The 26,100-nt window shown below is 38.1% G+C and overlaps 1 protein-coding gene across 3 annotated transcripts in view; it reads right to left on the bottom strand.

Annotated features, from left to right (window-relative positions):
- LOC120525961 (immunoglobulin-like and fibronectin type III domain-containing protein 1) overlaps positions 1 to 26,100 on the bottom strand; it is a 105,700-nt gene that overhangs the window by 4,875 nt on the left and 74,725 nt on the right. For all 3 annotated transcript variants that reach the window (XM_039748706.1, XM_039748708.1, XM_039748707.1), the window contains 7 exons: positions 23,973 to 24,146; positions 21,145 to 21,273; positions 20,376 to 20,678; positions 7,752 to 7,840; positions 3,423 to 3,615; positions 3,038 to 3,334; positions 1,839 to 2,165 (listed from right to left, as the gene is read on the bottom strand). In XM_039748706.1, the coding sequence (XP_039604640.1) occupies positions 1,839 to 2,165; positions 3,038 to 3,334; positions 3,423 to 3,615; positions 7,752 to 7,840; positions 20,376 to 20,678; positions 21,145 to 21,273; positions 23,973 to 24,146 (1,512 nt within the window). The remainder of the gene's footprint in view (positions 1 to 1,838; positions 2,166 to 3,037; positions 3,335 to 3,422; positions 3,616 to 7,751; positions 7,841 to 20,375; positions 20,679 to 21,144; positions 21,274 to 23,972; positions 24,147 to 26,100) is intronic.

The raw sequence follows: 26,100 nt of genomic DNA, 5'->3' as shown, positions 1-26,100 counted from the left end.
TTGTTAACCATGAGCAGTGACATTCAATAAACACACAAGTCATCTTCAACGTCAAGATGAGACTAAGACATATTGTGGTTCAATGGCTGGGTCAATCCATGATACGTTTATTTTGAAGTAAATCACTATTGATAAAATGACTTGCTGATGGTGCTGTATGTGATGGCTGGCATTTTGGTTATTTGACTGGTTGAACCCACAGTTTTTCATATGGTCTATACTACATCATGTCATTACAAGTGCCAAGTGATTGTGGCTGCCTGCTCAGACACTAGCACCTTCTTCTTTTCTCTGAACCCTGAGCGCAGAGAAGAGGTGCTACAATTCCTGAAGTGCAATTGGTGATGTCTGGAAACATCAGGTGAGAAGCTGTTCTACCAGCCAATGAATTTCTGCAATATCATGACTGCATATGTACGAGGTTCATTAGCAAAGTCCATATATGGTTGTTTCAGGGTGGAACCGCCCATTTACAAGATGATTATAATTTAGGCCTTTATTAACTTTTTAAACTTAGATAATTGCTCCTTATTATCCTTGAATGTATTTAGCTTATCTTTTTAGAAAATATTTAACCTAGATAACACATGATTTATCTTCTCTGCATGTACTGTGGTTTACAGCAACTGATGTTTGGTTCATTTCTATTTTTCTAACCCTTAATCAAGTAGAGAAATGCAACTAAACCAGCTACATGCCAACTCACACATATAATAATTCATATCACTAAGCAGCTATTATATTGTGCATTGATGTGACAAAGACATTAAACCTCAAAAATGATGAATATGATGCATAGACTCAATTTTAGTTCCCTTTTAAGAGGGTCAATAACTTGTCTTTTTTTATTTTGATTTTCCTGTCATGGTTTTTGCCTGAAGCAATTTCAACATTCATCAGTCTTGTTATCCCTCATTCAGTATCAACTGAAACAGCTTAGCTGCTTAGAAAATGCATACCAAAATTTATTTTTCACAATTCAATCCATTGCTTTGGTTCATTTGTGGAACAAGAAATTAATCAAGATGGTACAAATGTTTGTCACCAGGACATTCACACTTGTGTCTTTTTCTCTTTTCTTTTTAAAAACAGTATCTGCATTTCAGGAGGAGCACATGTAGCCATTCTCTTCTATAGCTTCCTCTTTTCAGAATAGAATTACCATCACTTGACTATCTTCTTTCCTTACAAACTATGAGATGACAGTTTCCATTTTTGTCTGAGACACTCAATTATTCATCTGGTAAATCTCCTCCAGTCAAAAGTATTAATGTAAATGTTACAATATTTGCTATCCTTAGATGCTTCCATCTTCACTTTCACTATCTATCTATCTATCTATCTATCTATCTATCTATCTATCTATCTATCTATCTATCTATCTGTCTATCTGTCTATCTGTCTATCTACAGTTTAGGCATTAACTTTAATGCATTTTCTTCAGTAGTAATTTTACTGGATGGTGATTGTGGGATGTCATTAATATTCACCACTCCTGAATGCTACAGCCATACAGTAGCTTTTTTGTGTGAACTCTATCTATATTTTTAGCTATATTAAATTAAAATGTAACTTTGAAGACTTGTATAATAGCTCTGTAGATTTTTTCTCGATCTGTTTAGATTCTTGTTCAGCCTCCAAGTTTTTTAACCCCCATTTGCTGTGTATAGTGCATTTCAAGTCTTACCATTTATAACATCATTGGTTTACCATGACTTGTGTGTATCATTTGCATTGTTTATGGCAGCAGACTGAAGGACAACTAGGCATTCAAAAATGATAAGTCAAGACCAAGTCTCTAAAATTTTACTGGAATCATGAACTGCATTGAGTCTTACCTACAACAATGAGTCTAGTAGTGCAGATGGCCTTCCCAAGGGAGTTCTCTGCAATAGCCATATACTCGCCACTGTCTTTTGGACGAACTCCAGTGATGATGAGAGAACACACCCCACATATATTAGATGTCTGGTAGTCGGCATTTTTCATAATGCTCACATTGTCTCGGTACCAAGTTACTCTTGGGGCCGGGTTTCCCATTACAGCACAGCTCATATTGCATTGGTATCCAAGTGGTACATAGTGAGTCTTCAGGCCGACACTGAACCTAGGTGCTTGTCTCTGGTCATTCTGCTTGTAGTGGGGAAATTTAACTGTGAACTTATCTGTATTTAGGGGGAAATCATGCAAGGAACAGATTAATTTAAGGTAGCATGCTAGCATGATATCAAATCTTTTAGAGCTATGATTGCAAAAGTTGTTTGTTAACAAATTATTTACAGGGTAACCATTTCTCGTTCAAGTTTAGCTACCAGGTGGCACACAAGGGCACTTAAAAAAGAATAAATGAAAGAGTTCTCAACACTGTCTACATATATGTCATATCACCAGTTCCTTACTAATATAAATACTTTTTTTCTTTTTTGGTATCAAACTAGTGATAATTATCAAACATTACATGCTATACTTTCTTTTTAATATCTACAATATAAAATCATTTTTTAAACATTTTTTCAAAAAGCAACATACATGGTGAGTAGCAGGCCACCATCTTTAAAGTATTGCCCACCATTATGTCATAGGTCACATGACCTGTGTGTCATGTGTCTAACAACAGCCATAGTAACCATAAATAAGACCACAGCTTTCATAAAAAAAAACTAAACAAAATGGCAGGAGATGTGTGAAACAGAACAAAAGTACAAAAAATATTAACAAATCATTAATGACAATAATATAACTTTACTTGTTGTTGGATTTGGTCACCTTAATCAATTGTTAAAATTTAAGGATTAGATTTATATTTGTTTACATGCTTTTATATTATAACCAAACATTTTGTATCCAGTTACATCTTTGAGAAGCAAAATCACTTACTTTACAATCTTACTTAAAAAACAAACTTTATCCTAACTATGTTGCTCACTACTCTTCTATTTTTACAGTGTGATCAAACTGAGAGCTATCATGTTTTACAACAGCTTAACGACAAACATTTAAAAATGCCTGACATAAGGGGTGCCCCGATTAAGCTCACCTTTCTCTTTATTGATGCTCCAGGCTGGTGATTCAGAAGGTTCACTGAGACCCATGTCATTTTTTGCATACACCCGGAAGTAGTACTGACGTCCACAAATGATGCTAGTAGCTGTGATCTTATTGTTAAAAATGTGATCTGCCATAGTTTGCCAGGAAAGCTTGAATGAATCACGCTTCATCACCATGTAGTGTAATCGATTGTCATACTTCTCATCGGGTGAAGGTTCCCAGAACACTGTTACTGTTCCAGGAACCTTCTCCTCCATTGTCACCAGCCCTGGTGGTTTTGGCTCATCTAAAACAAACATAGGATTTTGTAACATTGACCAAAAACCAATGAATTTAAATAATCTAATGATGATTATTTTTTGTCAGTTATTTACCTGTGACTCTGATCTCCAAACTCATGGACTCCTGTCCGAAGCAGTTCTTAATCATGATGCTATAGATTCCAGAATCTGTTCTATCAGATGTGGGAATCAAAAGCTGCGACAGACCATCTGTGTTTGTGATTGTGGCTCTTTTGGTAATAGGAACGTTATTCTTCATCCAGATCACCTCTGGAGTAGGGGAGCCCTGATAAGTTAACATACAGGACCAGATTAGCGTCCCACATCTGAACATTTCAGTTCTGTCTATAGGTTTAAAATAAATTACTTCTATACATGCTCTGTCTTCATTGGAAAATTGATTTAAACAGCAAAACAGTAGTTTCAGGTGATGTTTGTTCTTAGGTTACAAAAAAGGCACAACCTAGGAGGAGATTGCATCAACAAAAGCAAAAAAGAAAAACTTAATGAGGACATAACAACTAATTGCAACCATTTAACTTCACTTACAAAGTAGAGGAGGAGGAGGAGGAGGTTAGGAAAATGCACTAATACAATGTGTGGCCACACCCACCACACAACAAACCAACTCAGGATCCCAAATTAGGACTGGAGTGCAGCCGTGCAATGGGTGACACCTCAGCACCACACTAGTTCAAATGGAATGGGACAATGTGAGATTTTTTACAGTAGTTGGAGTGCCAATCCTGCCACCAACCCCAAATTTTTCCTTGCAAATTGAAGGACACACTTGCAGCTCCGAATGTAGGTTAACAAAATAGAGCTGGCTAATAAATATTTTCTCACTCTGAAAGCATGACATTAAAACAATTTAATGCCTAAATTTTACAACAGTGACAGAATACAAAATTAACTGATGTATTTTATTATAGTATTTTGTTGAACATGAGGATTTACTGATAATGTTTTTAGGTCTATTCTTATTCTGCTTAGCTTTAATTTTGTATAGGCCTCTTCTGTGTAACTTACAACTTGTGCTTTTAGAAGGATAGTGATACTGCAAGCAAGGCATGTTATTTTCCGGAAATCATAGTGTTAGAAAAGGTACAGTTAAAAGTTTTAAAGCAAATATACATTGATTTACAGGAAAAATAAAAATAATCACATTTGTAAAGTGGTGGCATTAAGGGTGAAAGCCCAGTATGTAAAGCTAAAAAAGGTCCAAGTAAAGTAAAGTAAAAGCCTCAGCCACCAAAACTCACACAACCAACTTCAACCATATTCAAGAAAACATTTTCCAAATTGGGGGACCAGCAGCTCCTCTCCACATGTAATGGAAGGTGGCTTCATATTTTCTCCAAACTGGAAGAGTTTCAGTCAGCTATAACTAGAGTATACTATCAGGTGGAAAACGGCAAGCCAAATATATGGCAAAAAAATATTTTTGTTTTGGACTAGGGAAAGAAAAGAATCACTATCAAAACATAACTGTGAGTCAAAAAGCCAGGGATTCAAAACAAAAATCAAACATCAGAATGAAAGTCAAAAATAGACACGCAAAAAGTCTTGCTGTCTCTTTCTTCTTCTTCCACTTCATCTTTCCTCACTTATATGAGGGGTTGATATGCCTGATCATCTTTCTCCAAACAGCTTGGTCCAGCACCTCCTAGCCAGTCAAGCCCTTTTCATTCAGACCTTCTTTTTCTTTGTCCATCCACCACCACTTTGGCCTACCTCGCTTTCTTTTCCCCTGCACTTCCGTTCCCATCACTCTTTGATCCATGTATTCATTGCCTCTCCTCATCACATATCCATACTACTTCAACCTACTTTCCTGTACTTTCTTAAGTATATCTCCCACTTTTGCTGAACTTTTCATTTTCTCATTTTGCGTTTTGTCCTTTTTTGTAACTTCACATATTCATCTCAACATTCTCATTTCTGCCACATCTAACTTCTTTTCCTGTTCCCCATTTACTGCACATGTCTCACCTCCATACATCATTTCTGGTCTTACCACTGTCTTAAAAACTTTACCTTTAACGTTCGCCTTAATTCTTTGATCGCATAATACTCCTGATAACTTCTTCTGGTGGTTCCATCCACACTGTACTCAATGGGTTATCAGTGCATCTAATTTTTCATTTTGGTCTACCACTGATCAGAAATTTAAATGTAGCCACTCTTTTCAATAGCTCTCGCTGCAGGCTAACTCCTGAACCCTGATCATCCTTAAACCTAATATTTTGTCTTCCTGTTTATCTTCAATTCCAATTCCAATTTCCTCTCAAATTCCTCTTTTCTGGTGCTACACAACACAATGTCATCAGCAAAATGTATGTATCAGAGGGATTGTTCTTTTATCACATGACTCAAACATGTATAGTCAAGTGAAACAGATAAGGACTTAAAGAAGATCACTACTCTAACTTGGGTCTTGTCTGTTACTCCAGTTCTACTTTTAACTCAAGTCCTAGTCCTCATTCCCTCAGACATATCCTGGACAATCTTCCCATACTTATCTGGTACTCCTTTCTCTCTCAAGCACCTACAGACCTCTTGATGTGGCACTCTGTCATAAACCTTCTCCAAATCAATAAGCACCATATGCAATCCACCCTTAATATGTTCTGTGTAGCTTTCTTAGAAAATATTGAGAAACTTGGACTTCATTATTAGCATGCTACCATCATTTCTATTAGTTGAACTATAACGTGATGGCTTGCTACTTCTTGCCTCCACAAGGGCAGAAATAGTATAGCATTGTCAATAACAATACACCCTGTCTGAATAAAGCACAAAATGGTAGAAAATGCTAGTGTGAATGCCAACAAGAGATGGATTCCCACAACTGTAGAATGGAACGAAATGTGCAGAATATCACCAGAATTATTGGTTTTAAGTGTCTGCAGCATTGTACTAAATCTGATTTAAACATCTACGTTTTTGTATTGTAAATAGTTTTGGACATTATTTTTTGTTTAGGTGATACTGAAGAAAGTTCACCAAGGCTTCTTCGCCTTAATGTTACTGCTATTTCACATCTCAATAATTGAGATTTTTGACACAAATAATGGAAAATTGGAAAACTGTGTTCCAAATTTGATAGCTGATAGATAAACAGATAATTGGAGTTTTCCCCATCATTTGTCCAATGATGTGCAGTAAGTTTGTCTAGACTCTTCTGTAGCTCATAGATGTATGTACCAATTAAGACAAAGATTGATTGTTTGATTACAATCTATGAATCTCTGTATAGAAATATTTAAACACTGATTACTTGTCACTTGTTCTGTATCAGAACAATAAAAGAGGGTTAATCATTGATGATTCCATTATTTAAAATATAATTATTCACTAGCCACGAAACCTGCCCTCTATATTCCTTTAGCATCTTTCCAAACCTCTCTTGCCCGACACTGCCTCCCTCAAGCTCATTCCCTTTAAACCTGCTTCTCAGACTCTCATTTTGTGCAACCATGCTTGCCTCCTGTCTGTTTTTATATTTTCCGTTTCTGAAGGAGACTCTCAGTGTGGCTCCTACATCTTTACTCCTCCTCATTTGTCTCATATTTACACTTCCTCTTTCAATTGTGTCACCCAATCAGAGTAAAGCCAAACTGACCAATCAGATTGCACTGAGGGATCAGGCACACACACACACACACACATAACTTAGTTTTTTTTATTATATAGTAGATAATTATAAAAACTCAGAAGGGCTAATAAAATTCTTTATTGCAGCCAGACAACCTAACATTGAGGACAAATTCAAACAATTAAGCTAGAATTGAATTATCTACCTTGACTCTGTCAGCATTAATGATTTTTGTTTTTTTTCACCAATGTGACTTTCATGTCAATATACAACACAATAAATATAATCCAAAATATAAATGCCTCTAGTCCATTGGCACGGTAATACAAAAGATATGTAGATGGTGAGGGTTATGTTTTATTAAACATGGAGATTCTAGAGTGTTTCAGTGTGGATTCAAAACCAGGTGCTCATTTGCTCATTTGTCATAATCAAAGGACCAGCCATTGTTAAAAATGAAAATCACACTGCCAAGGCAATAAAATCACTGCAGGTTTTTTAAGTCTTTAGCTGTAATGAGCAGCAATTTTTCTAATTCAGTTGCCATATTTACATAAATAGGCAGTGAAATGACACATGCCTTCTAACCAAGATACTGTACTTTATCTGGTCTTTTCTGTGACATAGAATGTGCTTCTGCCCATGAAGCTACTTATCTTTCCTATCAAGTAAACACAAATTTAATGGAAAAACAAATTAGAGTAAAGTGAGGTGACTTCTTTGCTTGTGCTATCATATAATTAAACGTCCACATATCCTCTAGCTGACTGTTCATAAATCTTAATTTATGAGTGACCTGACTAGAAGAATTTTACAATGGTTACCTCAAAGTGGATGTTGACTCGAATTGTGCTACCCTCCTTCACCACCATGAATGATTTGAAGCTGGCATCCTGGAGAAAATGGGGTCTCACTGAAACAGCCAAATGGATGAAAGTCAGAAGGGCAACAGGAGAAGTTAAGCAAGACAAAAAAAGCAAAATACACTGAAACAGGGATGGAAAACGTGCCAGGCTGCCCCCCAACCTTTCCCTCCCACATTCAACTGCTCCAACACATTATATGTTTGAATTTGAATATTTTCTAAATGGTGGCTCTCTGCCTTCACAGTGGTCATGTTTCGAGATTATAGGATGTTACAAGACCAAAGCCAAAAAATCTACTGTACTGTGTTAAATAAAATTCAAAAATAAAACGTAAAATGTTAAGGTGGGCACTTTAAAGTGCCCATTAAGTCTGTTTGTGAGTCATAATGTTCGTACAGTGAGTATATAACAATCAATACCCATAAAGGTGCCCTCCTAAAGGGTGCAGGAAGGAGGATGAGGAGGGGAGCAAACACTGATATAGAGCATTGCCACACCCACCACATGACGAACCACCTCAGGATCCCAAATTAGGACCCGAGCTTAGCTGTGCAACAGATGACAGTGTGAGATTTTTTACAATGGCTGGAGGAGCATTGCCTAAATCCAGAAGTATAACATGCTTGTCTTTTTCCTATCTAGCTGCCAAGTCATCAATCTGAAAGACGACATTTACTGGTCCAATATGACCCTGCCTTCTGGACCCATCTAAAAAAAAAAGGGTTCCCAGAGGACTCCAGATATAATGATGACCAAGGGAAAAAAGAGACAAGGTCCACTGTCAATGACAGCACAACATTCAGAAGTAGAATCATGCTATAAAAAATATATGGGGACACCAAGTTGGATCCCCAATTCTCTCTTTTGTCTGAGGAATCTTCTAACACATTATATTTAAGCTTTTAAAGAACTGCAGCCTCTTTCAGTGATAGCTTCTTGATCTAGATGTGTAATACATCTGTACTTTACTTAGCATCCTTTTCTTACACATTTTAGTCATGTTCTAAGAATAGTCTCTGAACCCCTAGTCTTATGATATTCCCTGCAACTTTTAATGTCTTTATTTTATTTGCATTTCATTTTCACATTTACATGTTTTTGTAGCTAAATAAGTATTTTATTATTACAATTTGTCAAATTAATGCACTAGTTGCAGCATACTGTGTAAATGAAAACCTGAAAATGCACAAAGCTGTAGTCCATTGGTTTAGTTATCAAGAATATTTTAAGAAGTGTAATGTAACAAACACATAACTATGGTGATATGTGAAATTAACCTCTTCTTTTATTTATTTACTGTTTCCTTTTATTTTTTTTATTTGCCTTCTTTACGCAAATTAGTGCTAACTATATATATAAATATATACATATATTGTGGCAGACGGCTTGGGCCCTTGCATGGCCGGGATGTTTGTATAATAGAAGGGCCAGGGTAGAGAGGGTTCAACTCAGGGCGTGCCGGGAGTTGCTACAACCCTGTTTGGTTCCATGGTTGCTGTAAGGGGGTGCTACAGGGCCTGCACAGCCTTACTATGTTGGGCTTTCACAACACCTCCAGGAGAGTTGGGAGGAAGGGAGATGAAGTTTGTTTGCGGGTGGAGGCAGACTAAGAGAGAGAGAGACATAAAAGAGAAGAGGAAAAGTGTGCTTTTGTGTTTGGAACAGTACTGTGCTGGTGGGAACTGGGGGAAGGCATATTCCACAAGGAAAGTCAAAAAAGTGTGTGTTGAACTTGTCTCTTGTGTCTGTGTGTCAGATTTGGGTGGCAGGAGCACCCTACGCAGGCCACTATATACAGTGCATCCGGAAAGTATTCACAGCGCATCACTTTTTCCACATTTTGTTATGTTACAGCTTTATTCCAAAATGGATTAAATTCATTTTTTTCCTCAGAATTCTACACACAACACCCCATAATGACAATGTGAAAAAAGTTTGAGGTTTTTGCAAAATTATTAAAAATAAAAAAATTGAGAAAGCACATGTACATAAGCCTTTGCCATGAAGCTCAAAATTGAGCTCAGGTGTGACAAAGATTGAACTCTTTGGTGTGAATGCCAGCCGTCACATTTGGAGGAAACCGGGCACCGCTCATCACCAGGCCAATACCATCCCTACAGTGAAGCATAGTGGTGGCAGTATCATGCTGTGGGGATGTTTTTCAGTAGCAGGAACTGGGAGACTAGTCAGGATAAAGGGAAAGATGACTGCAGAAATGTACAAAGACATCCTGGATGAAAACCTACTCCAGAGCACTCTTGACCTCAGACTGGGGCGACGGTTCATCTTTCAGCAGGACAACGACCCTAAGCACACAGTCAAGATATCAAAGGAGTGGCTTCAGGACAACTCTGTGAATGTCCTTGAGTGGCCCAGCCAGAGCTCAGACTTGAATCCGATTGAACATCTCTGAAGAGATCTTAAAATGGCTGTGCACCGACACTTTCCATCCAACCTGATGGAGCTTGAGAGGTGCTGCAAAGAAGAATGGGCGAAAATGGCCAAGGATAGGTGTGCCAAACTTGTGCCATCATATTAAAAAAGACTTGAGGCTGTAATTGCTGCCAAAGGTGCATCGACAAAGTATTGAGCAAAGGCTGTGAATACTTATGTACATGTGATTTCTCAGTTTTTTTATTTTTAATAAATTTGCAAAAACCTCAAGTAAACTTTTTTCATGTTGTCATTATGGGGTGATGTGTGTAGAATTCTGAGGAAAAAAATGAATTTAATCCATTTTGGAATAAGGCTGTAACATAACAAAATGTGGAAAAAGTGATGCGCTATGAATCTATACTAATAAAAGGCAAAGCCCTCACTCACTCACTCACTCACTCACTCACTGACTCACTCACTGACTCATCACTAATTCTCCAACTTCCCGTGTGGGTGGAAGGCTGAAATTTGGCAGGTTCATTCCTTACAGCTTCCTTACAAAAGTTGGGCAGGTTTTATATCGAAATTCTACGCGTAATGGTCATAACTGGAAGCAGTTTTCTCCATTTACTGTAATGGAGATGAGCTTCAACGCCGTGGGGGCGGAGTTTCGTGTGACATCATCACGCCTCCCACGTAATCACGCAGTACATAGAAAACCAGGAAGACCTCAAAAAAGCGCTGAAGAAAACATGCATTATATAATTGAGAAGGCAGCGAAACAATAAGAAGCGAGCGAGTGACATATACAACCATATTCATGAGTTCTGCTACTTGAAACAAAGCACGATGTAAACCTACACTTTAAATTAAGTTCATAGACAGGCTGCGCTGGCGTTTGTAATTTAGTGCCTGCCCATATAAGGCCGTCCGTCAGCGGCAATCCAATAGCAAACTCCACTAAATATTCACGGGTGAAGGACTGTGCTTATGGAGAGGAAGATGAGATGGTCAGGGTGGTGTTTGACACAAACTCAGTGAAACTGCGAGAGAAAGTTTTAAGTGCCAGGACTAAGGTAACATTAAATACAGCCATGGACATAGCGAGATGGCACCAGCACAGCTGGGAACCTTCGATGCATGTACACGCGGCTCACGTGAACTGGCGCGTGCACAGATAAAAGCAACAGTTCCAAAGAGCTGAACAAAACCGAATTACACAATTGAAAAGGCAGCAAAAATATGAAGCGTCTGATAAGCATATTCATAAATCCAGCTACTGCGGAAACAAAGCACACGGTGGAAAAAGTCAATGTCCGCTAAAGGAAGACAGTGTAAAAAACCCGTGCATGCAGTGTGTCAGGTCTCAGATAAAGAAGAAGGCGAGCTGTTTATTGATGCAGTAAGAAACGAATCGATGAATGAAACCTGTCATCTTTACAGCGATTGACAAACACGGAATGTAACTTGAACACAACACATCCTACAAATACGAACCTGATTGAAAGAAATAATGATAATCAAATCCTTGATGACAGCAACACTCAGTAACACTCACAAAACAAATACTGTATATTGACAGTCATGTTACGTTATTTTTAAAATGTTCCCTTTTCTTTTCTAGCTTTTTAACACACTACTTCTCGCTGCGATACGCGGTATATATATATGTATATATATATAACCCGATCTACATACTCGAATAATGGATACTTTATTAGCCATCAATGATTGTTTTGGTAAAGCCATACTCAGTGTATTCATTAGATGAGCGGTAAAAAGTAAGAGCGAGGGAGGATGACTTATTGAGGCATGCAGGCTGTAGTGTGCGTCAACTCTATCTGAATTGCGATCACATTTGAAAAAATATATCTTTTCAAGTTCTATTTAGTCCATATGTGTCAAACTCAAGGGCGGGCCACATCCGGCCCGCGTGTAATTATATCCGCCCCGAGATCATTTTATATACTGTATTATTGTTATTAATGGCCGGGTATATGAAGCGCTGGTAACACAATAAACTACAGATCCCATAATGCAGCGCTTCAGCTGCCTTGCCGAACACTTACGCGTTAATCAAGTCTACCTTATGATGCTGCAAGTTATTGCGAAGCTAGCTCACACGATGCTGAAGAGAAAAGTTGATTCTGAAAATAGAGCCTTTAAAACCGATGGGAGGCTGAGTATATGTTTACTGAACCGTGTGTCTCATTTGTGGAGCTAATGTGGCTGTAATTACAGAATTTAATCTAAAGGCGGCACTATGAGACAAAACATCAGGGTAACCTGAATGCAATGCAGAAGATACAGAAAGCAGAAGAATTAAATAAGAATCTGACACTTCAGCGGACGTTTTACCGTGCACAATCACAAAGTGATTTCAAGTGAAGCTGCTTTTATGGGAGACACAAATGCACCAGTGCAATTGCCCCACTTTCCCTGTTGCCAAGTAATGTTAAACCAAGTCGTCACTACGGTGTTCCCAAATCGCACTTTGCTGATAAACTGGCGCACTGAGTTTGCACGGCGCTTTGGTGACTTTGAAGAACAAAAAGTCCGTCTACATGCGGCTCGAACCTTGTGCATGTTTGGTAGCACATATCTGTGTGAGAAGCTCTTCTCAGTGATAAAGACTAACAAAACAGCACACAGGAGTCGCCTCACTGATGAGCACCTGCAATCCATCCTGAGAATCTCCACAACACAGAACCTCACACCAAACAGAAACAAACTTGTGCCAAAAAGATGCCAGGCGTCCAGCTCTAAAATGACATATGAGCAAAGACAACTGAATGATTTGATTTGTTATTGCTGAAAGGAACACATTTTATTTATATTTCCAGGTTTTGTTATGCAGCATGTTCATATTTGAATTTGTATAATTTTGACAGGATATATTTTTATGGAGAGCAAAATCTTTTGGGATATTTAAAATCTAAGTTTATTTTTTATATAAAATTACATAAGAGTAAAGAAATTTGAATGTTTGTTCTTTTAACGTTTACTTTATTTCTAACTTGTATAATTTAGACAGGATATATTTTTATGGAGAGCAAAATATTATAAGTTGTTTAAGGTTTGAGTTGATTTATTCAGAATAATATTCCTGTCTGTTTTACCATTCCTACCAAAGATATTTCTGTCGACTAAATAAAAATTCCTTCTATTTAAAATTTAAATAGAACTTGAACAAATCGATAGTTCATAATATCCACGCAGACTTGCGTAAGGCGGGAGTTATCCGTTTTAACAAGCAGCGTATTGCACTGATCTGAAATAGCTGTGTGTGTATATATGTAGATATGTATGTATATGTATATATATGTTTATATATGTGTGTGTGTATGTATATATATATATATGTATTTGTGTGTATATATGTAGATATATATATGTATGTATATATGTGTGTCTGTATATTTATGTGTATATGTATAGATATGTATATATATATATATATGTTTATGTGTGTGTGTGTGTGTATATATATATATATATATATATATATATATATATATATATATATGACAGCAACACTCATCACTCACAACAGTGACAAAACAATTACATTGACAATCATGTTACGTTATTTTCAAAATGTTTCCTTTTCTTTTTCATTGCTTCTTTAACACACTACTTCTCCGCTGCGAAGCGCGGGTATTTTGCTAGTCTATACTAATAAAAGGCAAAGCCCTCACTCACTCACTCACTCACTCATCACTAATTCTCCAACTTCCCGCGTAGGTAGAAGGCTGAAATTTGGCAGGCTCATTCCTTACAGCTTACTTACAAAAGTTGGGCAGGTTTCATTTCGAAATTCTACGTGTAATGGTCATAACTGGAACCTATTGTTCTCCATATACTGTAATGGACTTTAGCTCGATGGCCGTGGGGGGCGGAGCTGCGTATCACATCATCACGCCTCCCACGTAATCATGTGAACTGACTGTGAACGCAGTACATAGAAAAGAAGGAAGAGCTCCCAAAGAGCGCTGAAGAAAAACGCATACAAGCTTATTCATAAGCGCAGCTACTGCGGAAACAAAGCACAGTGTAAACCATAAATTTAAATTAAGTTTATGGGCACGCTCCCTCTGCCGTTTGTCATGCCTTTGTCGAATACTTTATTCGCGAGATGCAAGTTTAATGAGAAGACACGAGGTATAAATGAGACTTTGGATCACTTTGTAACGGATTTAAAATTGCTGTAGCAAGAAACTTTTAAGTGCCAGGTCTTAGCTAACATTGAATAAAGCCGTGGATATCGCAACATCACACAAGAGAGCAGCTCACGTGAACTGACTGAACGCAGTACGAGTGATCACTTCCATGCATCAAACCTGTTCAAAAAACGCATTACACAATTGACAAGGTAGGAAAAGAATATGCTCCGAGCTGAGCTCCACAGCTAACGCGGTCTTGCGGAAGCAACTTCATCACGCTGCCACCAAATACTCACAGAAAAATTCACAAGTTAATACACACGCTGTCTCTAGAGTTTCTCCACATTCAATGTATTCCTCAGATTCCCGTTATACCCTCTGATCCCCCATTTCAATTCAGATGCCTCCACTTTCCAGTAAGGCTCTGCTTCGCAATGACAAGTAATAAGTCTCAGGGACAGACCCTACAAAAGGTTGCCATTGATTTCAGGCAAGATTGCTTTTCTACTAGACAACTATACGTTGCATTCTCAAGAGTGAGCTCGCGCAGCTTCGTCATATTACAACCAGAGTGCTGAACTGACAACGTGCTATATAAAGAGAACTATAATAATCATAATAAACGAACAATAAAACAGCAGAGAACCCGTGGATTAAATAAAAAGGCAGCTTCCTTGGCGAAGCAAGGGAAAAGGATAGCCTTATGTGTCGTTCGTTTATAAAACAGCGGAGAAGCTGTGTAAAGGCTGCTTCACAAAAAACCAGCGGAGCGTCTTATATGAGCAGGCAGTCAGCTAAATAAGGGAATCAATAAATATCTATAATCGTAATAAACGAACAAAAAATAGCGTACAAGCCGCGGATTAAATAAAGGAAATGGGTACCTGAACAGTAAAGTAAGTCTCAAATAGCTACACAATAACTATAGCAATCGTAATAAGCGAACAATAAAACAGTACAGAACCGCGAAGCAAGGAGAAACGACGGCCTTATATGGCGTTCGTTTATAAAGCAGCGGAGAAGCTGTGTGAAGGCAGCTACACAAAAAAACAGCAGAGCGCCACACTCTGAATGTATTGATAGCATCACCGTTATACCCTCTGATCTCCCATTTCAATTCAAATGCCTCAAATTTCCAGTAAGGCTCTGCTTCGCGATGACAATTAATAAGTCTCAGGGACAGACCCTACAAAAGGTTGCCATTGATTTGAGGCAATATTGCTTTTCTCCTGTACAACTATACTTTGCATTCTCATAAGTAAGCTCAATGCACATCTTGGTCATATTACAACTGGAGTGCTGAACTGACAACGTGGTATACAAAGAGATCCTTAACAGATAGTTTTTGGTATATTTTCCCTCAGTTTAAAAAGGTTTTCTTTTCTTCTTAATAAAAATTTAAAGGCAGTACTTAAATGCTGCTGCCTGAGGATTTTGCTATATACAGTATATATATATATGCATGTATGTATGTGTGTATATATGTACTGTATATATATGTAGATGTGTATATATATGTATATATATGTGTCTGTGTGTATATATATATATATATATATATATATATATATATATATATATATATATATATATATATATATATATATACAGTATATACACAGTATGCGTGTTGTCACAGATGAGCGGGGACACTGCCTGGCCGGGACGCCTGGACAGTCCCCGAGCTGGAAAATACTTCTCCTCCGCCACGAGAGGGCAGCTGCCCGGGTCTATTTGGGGGCCACAAGGACGGAGCTGGGACGCTCATGAGAGGACGTGGCCCCTGCCAGGGGGCGCCCGGACAGTTAGGGAATCCTGGATGGCAGCACTTCTGCCACCCCAGGAAGTGCTGCCGGAAGTAATTCCAAGAAGACATGGAGTGCTTCCAGGTGCTTTCCTGACACTTCCGCCACACCAGGAAGTGACATCAGGGGGAGCACCTGGGGCTCATCCCGGTCATAATAAAAGGGGCCGCCTCCTTCCAGTAGAGGAGCCAGAGTTGGGAGGAAGGAGACGAAGTGTGTTTTGGACATTCTGGTGTCGGTCTGTCTGTGTCTGGGGGTACGCTTTCCACAGTGTGTGTATGTATGTATGTATGTGTATATATATATATATATATCTTGTCACACACGTGCGCATGGGAGGCAGCTAAAGGGCTTGAGTGAAGGCAGTTCGGAGGCATGCCGGGGTGTGGCAGAGTGCACTGACTCTTTTTCTCCCTTGCCTGTAGACCATTCCCGGGGGATTTTACCTGGCTCTCCTGACATCACTTCCAGGACTGAGCCAATGGAAGTCGGCCACACCAGCTCCAGTCCCTCTGATGTCACGTCCGGCTATGAACCAATGGTGGAAGACCACGTGTCGGATCCATATGACCTCACTTCCTGTCTCCCCGTTTAAAACCTGCCCCTTTTCCTTTGTTTCCTCAGTCTTGTTTTGGACTCAGTTGAATGCACTTCAGTGCTGATTATTTGTTAAAACGACTTTGCAGCCAGGATACCACATTATACGGGTGGCTGCCCCAAACCTTTATCTGTCCATGTCTTGCCTTGGGAGCCCTGGACCTCAGCACTTCCGCCACACCAGGAAGTGCTGGAGGGAAGAGGAATAAGAACACCCGGAGGACTTCCGGCTACACAGTTGGTGCTTCCGCCACACGGGGGTGTGTCGGCGGAAACTCCTCAGAAAGCACCTGGAGCCCATCCAGGCATGCATAAAAGGGGCCACCTCCCTCCTCTCAAAGGCAAGAGTCGGGTGGAAGTGAACGGAGCTCAGAGGAGAGGAGTGGAGGCGGTCTGAGGACTGTGCAAGGCATTGTCGTGCAGCCAGGACTTGAAGGGGTGATTGGTGCTGCGGCACTGGGTTAGTGCACTTAGTTGTATTATAATAGTTGTAAATAAACACGTGTGTTGCGAAACAACATGTCTGCCTGTCTGGGTCCGGGCTGTACCCCAAAACGTATATATATGTAGATGTGTATATGTATATATATAGATATGTGTAGATATGTGTATATGTAGATATGTTTATATGTGTGTGTGTGTGTATGTGTGTGTATATATATATATATATATATATATATATATATATATATATATATATAGATGAGAGCAACACTCATAACAGTGACAAAACAATTACATTGACAATCATGTTACGTTACTTTTAAAATGTTTCCGTTTCTTTTTCATAACTTCTTTAACACACTACTTCTCCACTGCAAAGCGCGGGTATTTTGCTAGTATATATAAATGTGTGTGTATGTGTGTGTGTGTATTTGTGTGTAATTAGTTAGTTTGATAGATAGATAGGCAGATAGACAGATAGATCTTTATTTGGCTTTTTTAGAGAAGGTCTTTAAATAAATGCATAAATATGTAGATGGATAAATAAATAAATATACACACATACTTTGGTCAGGCAAGGGTGTGGAATTAAATAGAGAACAAAATCACACATATTGAGCTTTATATATGAAAAGATGATTCCTCAGTTTCACAACATATATAATGAAATAAGGCCATTGTGAAAATTAATAAATACTTATTTATGTTAGCACTCTGCAAAAAAAAAATTGCAATATAAATTGTGCTTCAGGTTTTACCTATCCCAGACTCAGTGTCTTAAAATATACTCGTTTCTGCAATCGGTAGAATTATGAATGTAAAAAGGCAGTCACAAATTTCTGTATCACTGTTTTTATCTTTATAAATGACAAATTGTTTCTGCAGTTGCATTATAAGTTAATGGTATGCCTGTCATATATATCTGAATTTCAGCTGAGTCAGAAGGCAAAGCTCTCAATTTTCCAGTTGATCTACATCCCCACACTCAAATATGACTTTAGAAGCTGACTTAATATTTCATCTTACTGTACAATCCACTAACATGCATAAATATTGAAATCTGTCAGAAATGAGTTTGTGCACAAGTTTCAGGGTACACCTATTTTGTCACTGAGAATTTTTTACATTGAGTGCATTAGAATATCTGTCCATTCAAAGCTCGCCAATACTATCCACCTATTTTCTACAAAATGATATCAGGGTGAGAGTTGAAGGTCTCAAAGTTGTACTGTCTAGCACACTTTTTGGTAATTTTTTCCATGTGTTTATATTTATCTGTATGAAGAAAATCTTTCTAATGTTTGTGTGAAATTTACAGTTAACAAGTTTGCATCTGTGTCCTTATGTGCTTTTTGATGAATTTATTTTAAAACAAGAGCTGAGAACAACCATACTACACTTTAACCTCTTTAAACTTCATTTGTTTAAACTAAAAAACTTCAGCTCCCTCAGTCTTTTCTCATAACTTCTGTGTATCTCTTGGTCTTGGAAGCAGCCTAGGCGATCTTCTCCAGACTTCCTCAGTATTCCAAATGGGACCTTAGTAATGCATTATATAAATGAAACATAACCTCCTTGACTTGTACTTCATACACTGTGACATGTCACCTATCGTCCTACTAGACTTCTTGATGACATCTGTGTGGATGTAGATAGTGACAAGTCCACTATGACTCCTAATTCCTTCTCATAAGGTGTACTTTCAAGTTTCATTGTGTATTCAAATAATTTTTTTTACTTCCATTGTGAAATACGTACTTTACATTTACTTATAATAAATTTTATTTGCCGAACTTTCAACAAATCAAAATTTTGTTGAGATCTGACTGATTATATATTTTCTGTCATTCTGTCTAGTTTGGTATGATTTGTAAACTCAACCAGCTTGTTCTAATCATTTATTATTTTAAAAAAAGAGTATCAGCTGTAGCACTAATGCCTGAGGGAAGCTTCTTTTAACATCATCTAATTCTGGCAAAGTTTCTTGCCATAACCCTTAGCTTCCTATCTTTAGGCCAGTTTTGCAACTTTCTACCTACAGTGCCTTGTAGTTCCATTCATAAACCTTGCATCCGTAAGATTTCTAAAAGCCCAGATAATTAATATAATATGTACCTCTGTTATCATATTCTTTTCTTACTTAGTCTTTTCTTTAATAATTGCATCCATTAATTTACCCAAAATGCATGTTAAGCTTACTGGTCTATAATTTCAAGGATTCTCCAGATCACCTTTTTTAAGTAATGGGGAAACATCTGCTAGTTTCCAATCTATAAGAATTTTCCCTGTATAAAGCGATTTTCCAAAAATACACTTTAGAGTTTTTATATGCACTCAGTAACCTCATTAAGCCCTCTCCAGAATAAATGTTATCTGGTCCTGAAGATCTGGTTGATTTCAATCTTTCCAATCCAAGTACAACAATTTAAAAAAGAGCATGTCCTTCATAGCCCCTATATGTACTGGGAAGGTATTTAATTCTTCATATGCAAAAATATAAGAAAATTGCAAGTTTAAAGCATTTGCTTTTTCACACTTAACACTCCTAAAGTACTTCACCTACCGTCATTTTTCTGATGAAATAATCTCTTTGGGTTGTCTCTTGCATTTTGAGCCATAGTCTTCTCCAAGAGCCTTTTAGCTTTCCTAATACCCTTTTTAACCGTTGCTCTCATGGCTATCGTAAGCCCAACAGTAAGCACTGGACTTGTTTGTTTTATACTGCAGTGATTACTGTTTCCTCCTCAGGGATAAAGAGTCCTGGCTCAGTCATTGAGAAAGTTTGTTTCCAAGTATTCTAGTTTTCCTTCAACAAGATGAGTAGGTTAGGTAACCTGGTGTGTCTAAATCAACTCTGAAATGGTGAATACACAAATGAGTGTGTAATGCAATTACCTTGCACTCTGCTCAAGTTTTGCTTCTGCCTTTTGCCTAGTACTGTTAGTATTGGCACTGGCCATTTATGACCCTGAACTTAATTAAGTAGCTTTGATAATGACAAATATACAACTCTTTATATTTTTTATCAATGGCTTTTAAGATTTGTTATCAATTTTCATAGTTTGTGTAGTTGTGTTTATAGAGTCTAGAAAGAAATCAGAAGTCAGATTAAAGTGTGATCCATTATGGAGCTGTCCCAGGAACAGAATGGGGGCATGCAATTACTTTGGCAAAACTGGAAGAACAGATCAACCTACCTGGGGGTGGCATTGCAATTACATAGTTATCCAGTTCCTGAGGCTCGCCTCGGCCTCCATCATTTACGGGTGTCACCCGAACAAAATACATCTCCATGGATTTTAAGCCCTTGATTGTGTAAGAGGTCAAGCTCACAGGAGCAGAATTACAGCTCAGCCAAGTGATACTGTTTGCTGGTTTCACTTCCACAAAGTAGCCTTTGGCTTCATCACCTTCATCTACATCGGGCTTAGCCCAAGACAGTGACAAACTGCTATAACTTGAACCGGTGACCTTGAGATCCTTTACTTTGCTGGGTGGCCCTGTCAGCACATACATAAAAGCATAACAATTGCCACAGTTATCTTCTTCAGTTGAACTTTTTCTTGTACTTAAAGTAATAGAAAGAGAATATACTAATTGCGTAAATTCTATGGCTTTACTTACCAACATTTAATTAACAGTTGTCTAGCGCTCACAAGATTTGTGACAAAACAGATTTTACGTTATCATTATTTATTTAGCAAACATAAGTCAACATGCAGAAGATATGTGTGAAATTGTAAGTTATGTGTTTACTTTTAGAACTATAAACTTCTTAAGTATATTATATTTTTACGCTAAAAATGTAATGCAGCTGACATAATTATCATTAATATAATAACTATAATTGATGTAATTATTATATCATCAGTACTGTCATTACCTCCATATAAACTAATGTCCAAACTTACAAACAAAAAAGTAAAAAATAAAGGCAGCATACTGGCATGCAGTCTAAGCACTTACTCATTGGATCTCGAGCAATGACATAATTAGACGGAACGCTGAACTCTCCCATCCCTGACTCATTGACTGCTGCAACCCGAAACTCATACTGCGACCCTTCCACAATGTCAGTGATGACACATTTCTTCTCTGAAACACAAAGCCATTATTATAACCGTCAGTGCATTTCAAAGTTAGGAATCCCCTTCTACAGCATGTTCACATAAACCTCTCATCTGTCTCCATGTTTTCATTTTGTTATCACTACATTATTTCCTGCAAAACCCTGGTACTCCAAAGACAAACCAGTGTATAATTTATTAATATTAGACTATGTGGAGCTGTGTCTGCCAGCATTTTTTCCAATTACTGAGTGGTACACTTAAAAGAGCATCCTGATTGTGAAGCTTTCTTCTTCACGTATAAAACTGTGGAGGAGGAAGAGGAGGGATTACTACGCATTGCTGCACCCACCACGCGACGAACCACCACTGATTGGGACCCGATTGCAGCCATGTAATGGATTACACCTCAGCAGCACATTGGAATAGTGTGAGGTTTTTTACGGTGGCTGGAGTACCAATCCTACCATCAACCCCCAAGTTTTCCAGGTAAGTTGGAAGACCTGCTTGCAGAGTTGGATGCAGGTTAACGGCACAACCAGGCCAAATGTCCCTTTAAGCTTTATGACCTCAGTCTCGGAAAATCTTTCTCCTGTGGGGTGACTGGGATCTTTTCCTGAATAAGATCAAACTCAGTTGTGTAGGGTGTGACAGGAGCTTCCACCTGCAGTTAAAGTCACTTCAGTACACATGTACTTTGTGAGCATGTCTGTGTCAATCAAACAGAGGAAGCTCTGCAGTCTACTTGTGACTTTAATACTATAACATGCAAAAAGTTTCTATTTTTGGTATCTGTTCAACATTTCTTGCTTTTCTCGCATTTCCTGTCATCTTACACTTACTTGTTGTACATACGTAACACAAATGAAATGCATGTGTTCCAAATAGCGATATATTATTTACCCTATGCAACTCAAGGACTTCACACATAGATAAAGAAGACTTGAGCTGGGAGAACTTTTTTGCCCAAGATGAGCTCTGGTGGTGGTGTCGGAGATGGGATAGCAGGCTGCTTGCTGCTTGTGCTGATTGACACATTTACAAAAGATGTTAACAGAGAGGTGTGAAGGAATTACAAGTTTTTTTGTAAGCTTCAGGGATTCTAGAGTTAAGGGCTTTTTTCAAGGGTCCTCCGCAAAAGTGTAGAGGTTAAATCAAAGTAAGCATGGTGAAAGCAAAATGCTGCTATCTGAGAAAGGAGAACTGGGGAGTACAATTGTGTGAATGGAGACCCACAATACATTTAGTCTCTGCTGTGTTCCTAATACGCAACAGATCAATCCTTCCAAAAATGCAATATCTAAGAGACCAGACCTGTTCTTCAATGCAAAGCTTAACCCTTAGGACAGTATAAGTTGAGGTAGCAATGAGTCAAGGGCACAGATGGAAGATGGTTACAGATAAATTTCGCACAAAGATTAGAACATGTTTCTTCACACAGAAAATGATAGATCTGTGGAATAAATTACCAGCTAGTGTGGTAGACTGGGGATTATCAATCTCAATTTAATTATCAAAATATTCTAAATTCCAATGTGAAATAATAGAAAACTAGAGGGCATTTGCAGAACAAGGACAGAATATAAGCTTCTGCAATGAAGCAGGTACCTTATGTCAGTGTGACATTGAAAATCTCACTGTTTGAATTTGAAGAGAACATGCACAGATCTGAGGCTTTGAACTGAAACAGCTTTTAATCAATGTTTTTAATAGTAAAACTGTAATAATGTGTACTATTTTTTGCAATCAGGTCCACTCACCAAAAGTTTTTCAAAATGTTTTAGCATTTTTCATTTCTTGTTGTCCACTTATATTTATAGTTATGTTCATTTGACATCTGTGGATTCTGCAGTACTTTACTGTAGTGCAGCATCCCAGTTTCTTTGCATTTACGAAGCATTTTTCTCTTCTTATCAATCTGATGGACTGTTGTGCCATCCTGGACTAGTTTCTACCTTGCAAGCTATTTTGATGGCAGTGGCTTTGATTCCCCATTACCTTAAATTGTGTTGAGTGGGCTTAAAAATGTTAGGTCATTTATTTGTTGTCTGTGCTTGATGTCAGTCGTTCTTGTTATTTTCTTGTAATTATTTCTTTGATTTTGATACTGTTTACCTTTCTTGTATCCTAAAGTGATGCATATTGTTAAGAGCATCAGTTAAAATAAAGGCAGATTGATTGATCTTGTTCACCTGCTAGGCAAGCACACATACAGTACTGCAATGTGGTTATATTGTTATGGACTTTAGAGCTCTAGAGATCCCTTGCATGCTCCAAATAGACTGGCACAAGTCTCCTTCAAAGTATTCAGCAGCAAAAATTCTCATATAGTAAACTACTGAGATCCCATTAATCTTTGGCAAAGACAGAAAGCCCAGGGGCAGTCCAGGATGTGTTCCCCATTCACCAAGTACAACGAGAATTAGGATTGTAATAAACCTATGGGAGGCAATCGCATTTGAACCTTGCATAGCCCAGAGTGTATGTACTATAACATTCTTTTCTTTCAAATTTCATTGTGAAAATACCATTTACATTCTTTAATTCTATAGCATGTACCATCTCCAATGATCTTAACCTACTGAACAATTAGAACAAACATCATCTAAGGTATGTGTCAAGATCTAGAAACTTGTTTGTAAGAATAAGGATCTGGCAAGAATTAAATTTACAATGGATGAGTATGCAAAGGCACTAACTTTCCATAACTTTTCTCAACATACTAACCTTTCAGTGGCTCATTTGAGACAGATGTCCACAGATTACTCCCCTTTTTTCGTTTCTCCACTGCATAGCCAGCAATACGAGAGCCCCCTGTGTTGTGTGGTGCTCCCCAGGAAAGTGCAATGGCCTTGCTGGAAGCACTTACAATTTTTGGAGGTGCAGGAGGTCCAGGAAAGGCTAATGAAGAAAAGCAGAAGGTGAGCAGCATTTTTTAGTTGCTTGTTTTAATTTTTAACAGAAGTCTGTTAATTGATTGAAACCAGAATCTTTCCGTTTAGCTCAGTTCATTGATATTTACAAGTATTTGGTGAGTAGTATAAATATGTGAACTAGATACCTGTAGGCCTATAACACAGTTTACGCAGGGGAGCTTTAACATGAAAATTAACTTGTTATGCCGAGGAAGCTAAAATAAATCCTTGATTATTCTTGAGTTCATACTTGCTGTATGTTAGAAGGTCCAATAATCCAATACATTTTTTTGACTGTATAGAGTTGCTATGGACTTAAAATTTAAACTGATTTAATAGTCATTAAGGAGACTTTGATGTTTTTATTTTTTGTTCTTGTTCAGTGGCTCATGTCAAATCTGAAGGTACTTGGATCTTTTAGTATCTTGTAGTATTGATCACCCAGAATTTTCATTCCTATCGTCTACAACTAGTTGTCAGAATAATAGACTAGGACATCATTTTTGGTTAAATGCAATCTGTTTGTACATTTGTGATCAATAAGACCTCCTAGATTTTCCTAATTTGACTTCTTTACACATTAAGAAATTAGTATGTTTGGTAAATGACTATTTAGGGCTAGAATTGATTGATTTCTTGCTGAATTGAGGAAGATGCAGAAACCTCCTGATGTAAGGCATGATACTATGTTATATATAAACATCTACGTGTGGAAGTGTGTGAGTCTGTCTGACCAGCCCGAAAGTGAGAGGTGGAGTCGGAGTAAGAGGATACACAAGAGAGGCCAGCACTTCGGAAAAGTGAAACCTCTAAAGAAAGAGTCACTCGCTTAGTGGCTAATACATAAGCGAGGTGAACACATCTGCAAAACGATATCTCTTTTACTTTTCTTCCTGCCGCTAATACACAAGTGAGGCGAGCACACCGGCAAAGGGAAACCTCCAAAGAAAGACAGTTGCTAATCCGCTAATGCACAAAAGATGCAAGCACGTCGGCAACACAAAACCTCCTAGGAGAGAGATGCCCAAAGTAGTTCCTTTCAATTACCTGACATCTCTACATTTTAGTTTTTTTTCTGACGATTTCAATAGTTTCCAGGACCCCATGCTTTTTACAGCTAGGGCTTACATGGCTAGTCTTCTTATATAATATGCTACCGTGGCTGTCCATTTTGTCTGTCCAGGATTTTAAATCACCTGTAGGTCACAAAGCGTTTGACCTGTTGACCTGAAATTTGGTACGCATATACGAAGTGACCTCTATTGTCCACTTTCCGGGTGATGATTGACCTCCAATGTTATTCCTCTTTTTATTTTTATTTTATTTTATTGTAGAATCAACTCTCAGCAGCTCACAGCAGGGCGGCCAGGTGGCGCATGTGTACGGGCGCCGTTCTCATCCCTACCACCTTTGCCGTCACTTCCCCTACATGTTCATATCTTAAATCATTCTTGAGGCAGATTGAAGACTGGTGCCAGCTTAAGTGAAAAATTTAAAAAAAGTACTAAATAATTGCAACACAAACCCATAAAGATGCAGATGAAAGAAGTGAGGGTCGAGAAAAGAAGAGCTGCTCAGGAAGCAGCAAGCGCACCAACCTCTAAGCAAACAAATGCTAAACAAACAGAGAAAGAGGATGAAAACTATGAGTCAAGTGTATTCACTGCACGTTATCATGCAGTCCGCCGTTACTGGTTATTAAATAATTATTATTCACAATTTTATGACCAAATCAGAATTAACAGGGGCTACAGGGGTGGAGTTATGAGTCAAAATTTAAAGAGCTATGCCTTTAACTTACGAGACTTTCAAAACTCAACTTTATCTTATTTTGGAAGAATTAACTGAATAGGACTGGCGAGCTTTGCTGGGCTGAATGGCCTGGATTGTACTATTGTTCTAACAGACATGTAAATTGAGGCCGCTCTGTGTAAAGGTCA

The sequence above is a fragment of the Polypterus senegalus genome, chromosome 3 (genome assembly GCF_016835505.1).
Source record: "Polypterus senegalus isolate Bchr_013 chromosome 3, ASM1683550v1, whole genome shotgun sequence".
Lineage (NCBI taxonomy): Eukaryota > Metazoa > Chordata > Cladistia > Polypteriformes > Polypteridae > Polypterus > Polypterus senegalus.
The sequence above is the reverse complement of the archived record's forward strand: the minus strand, read 5'-3'. Positions and strand labels throughout refer to the sequence as shown.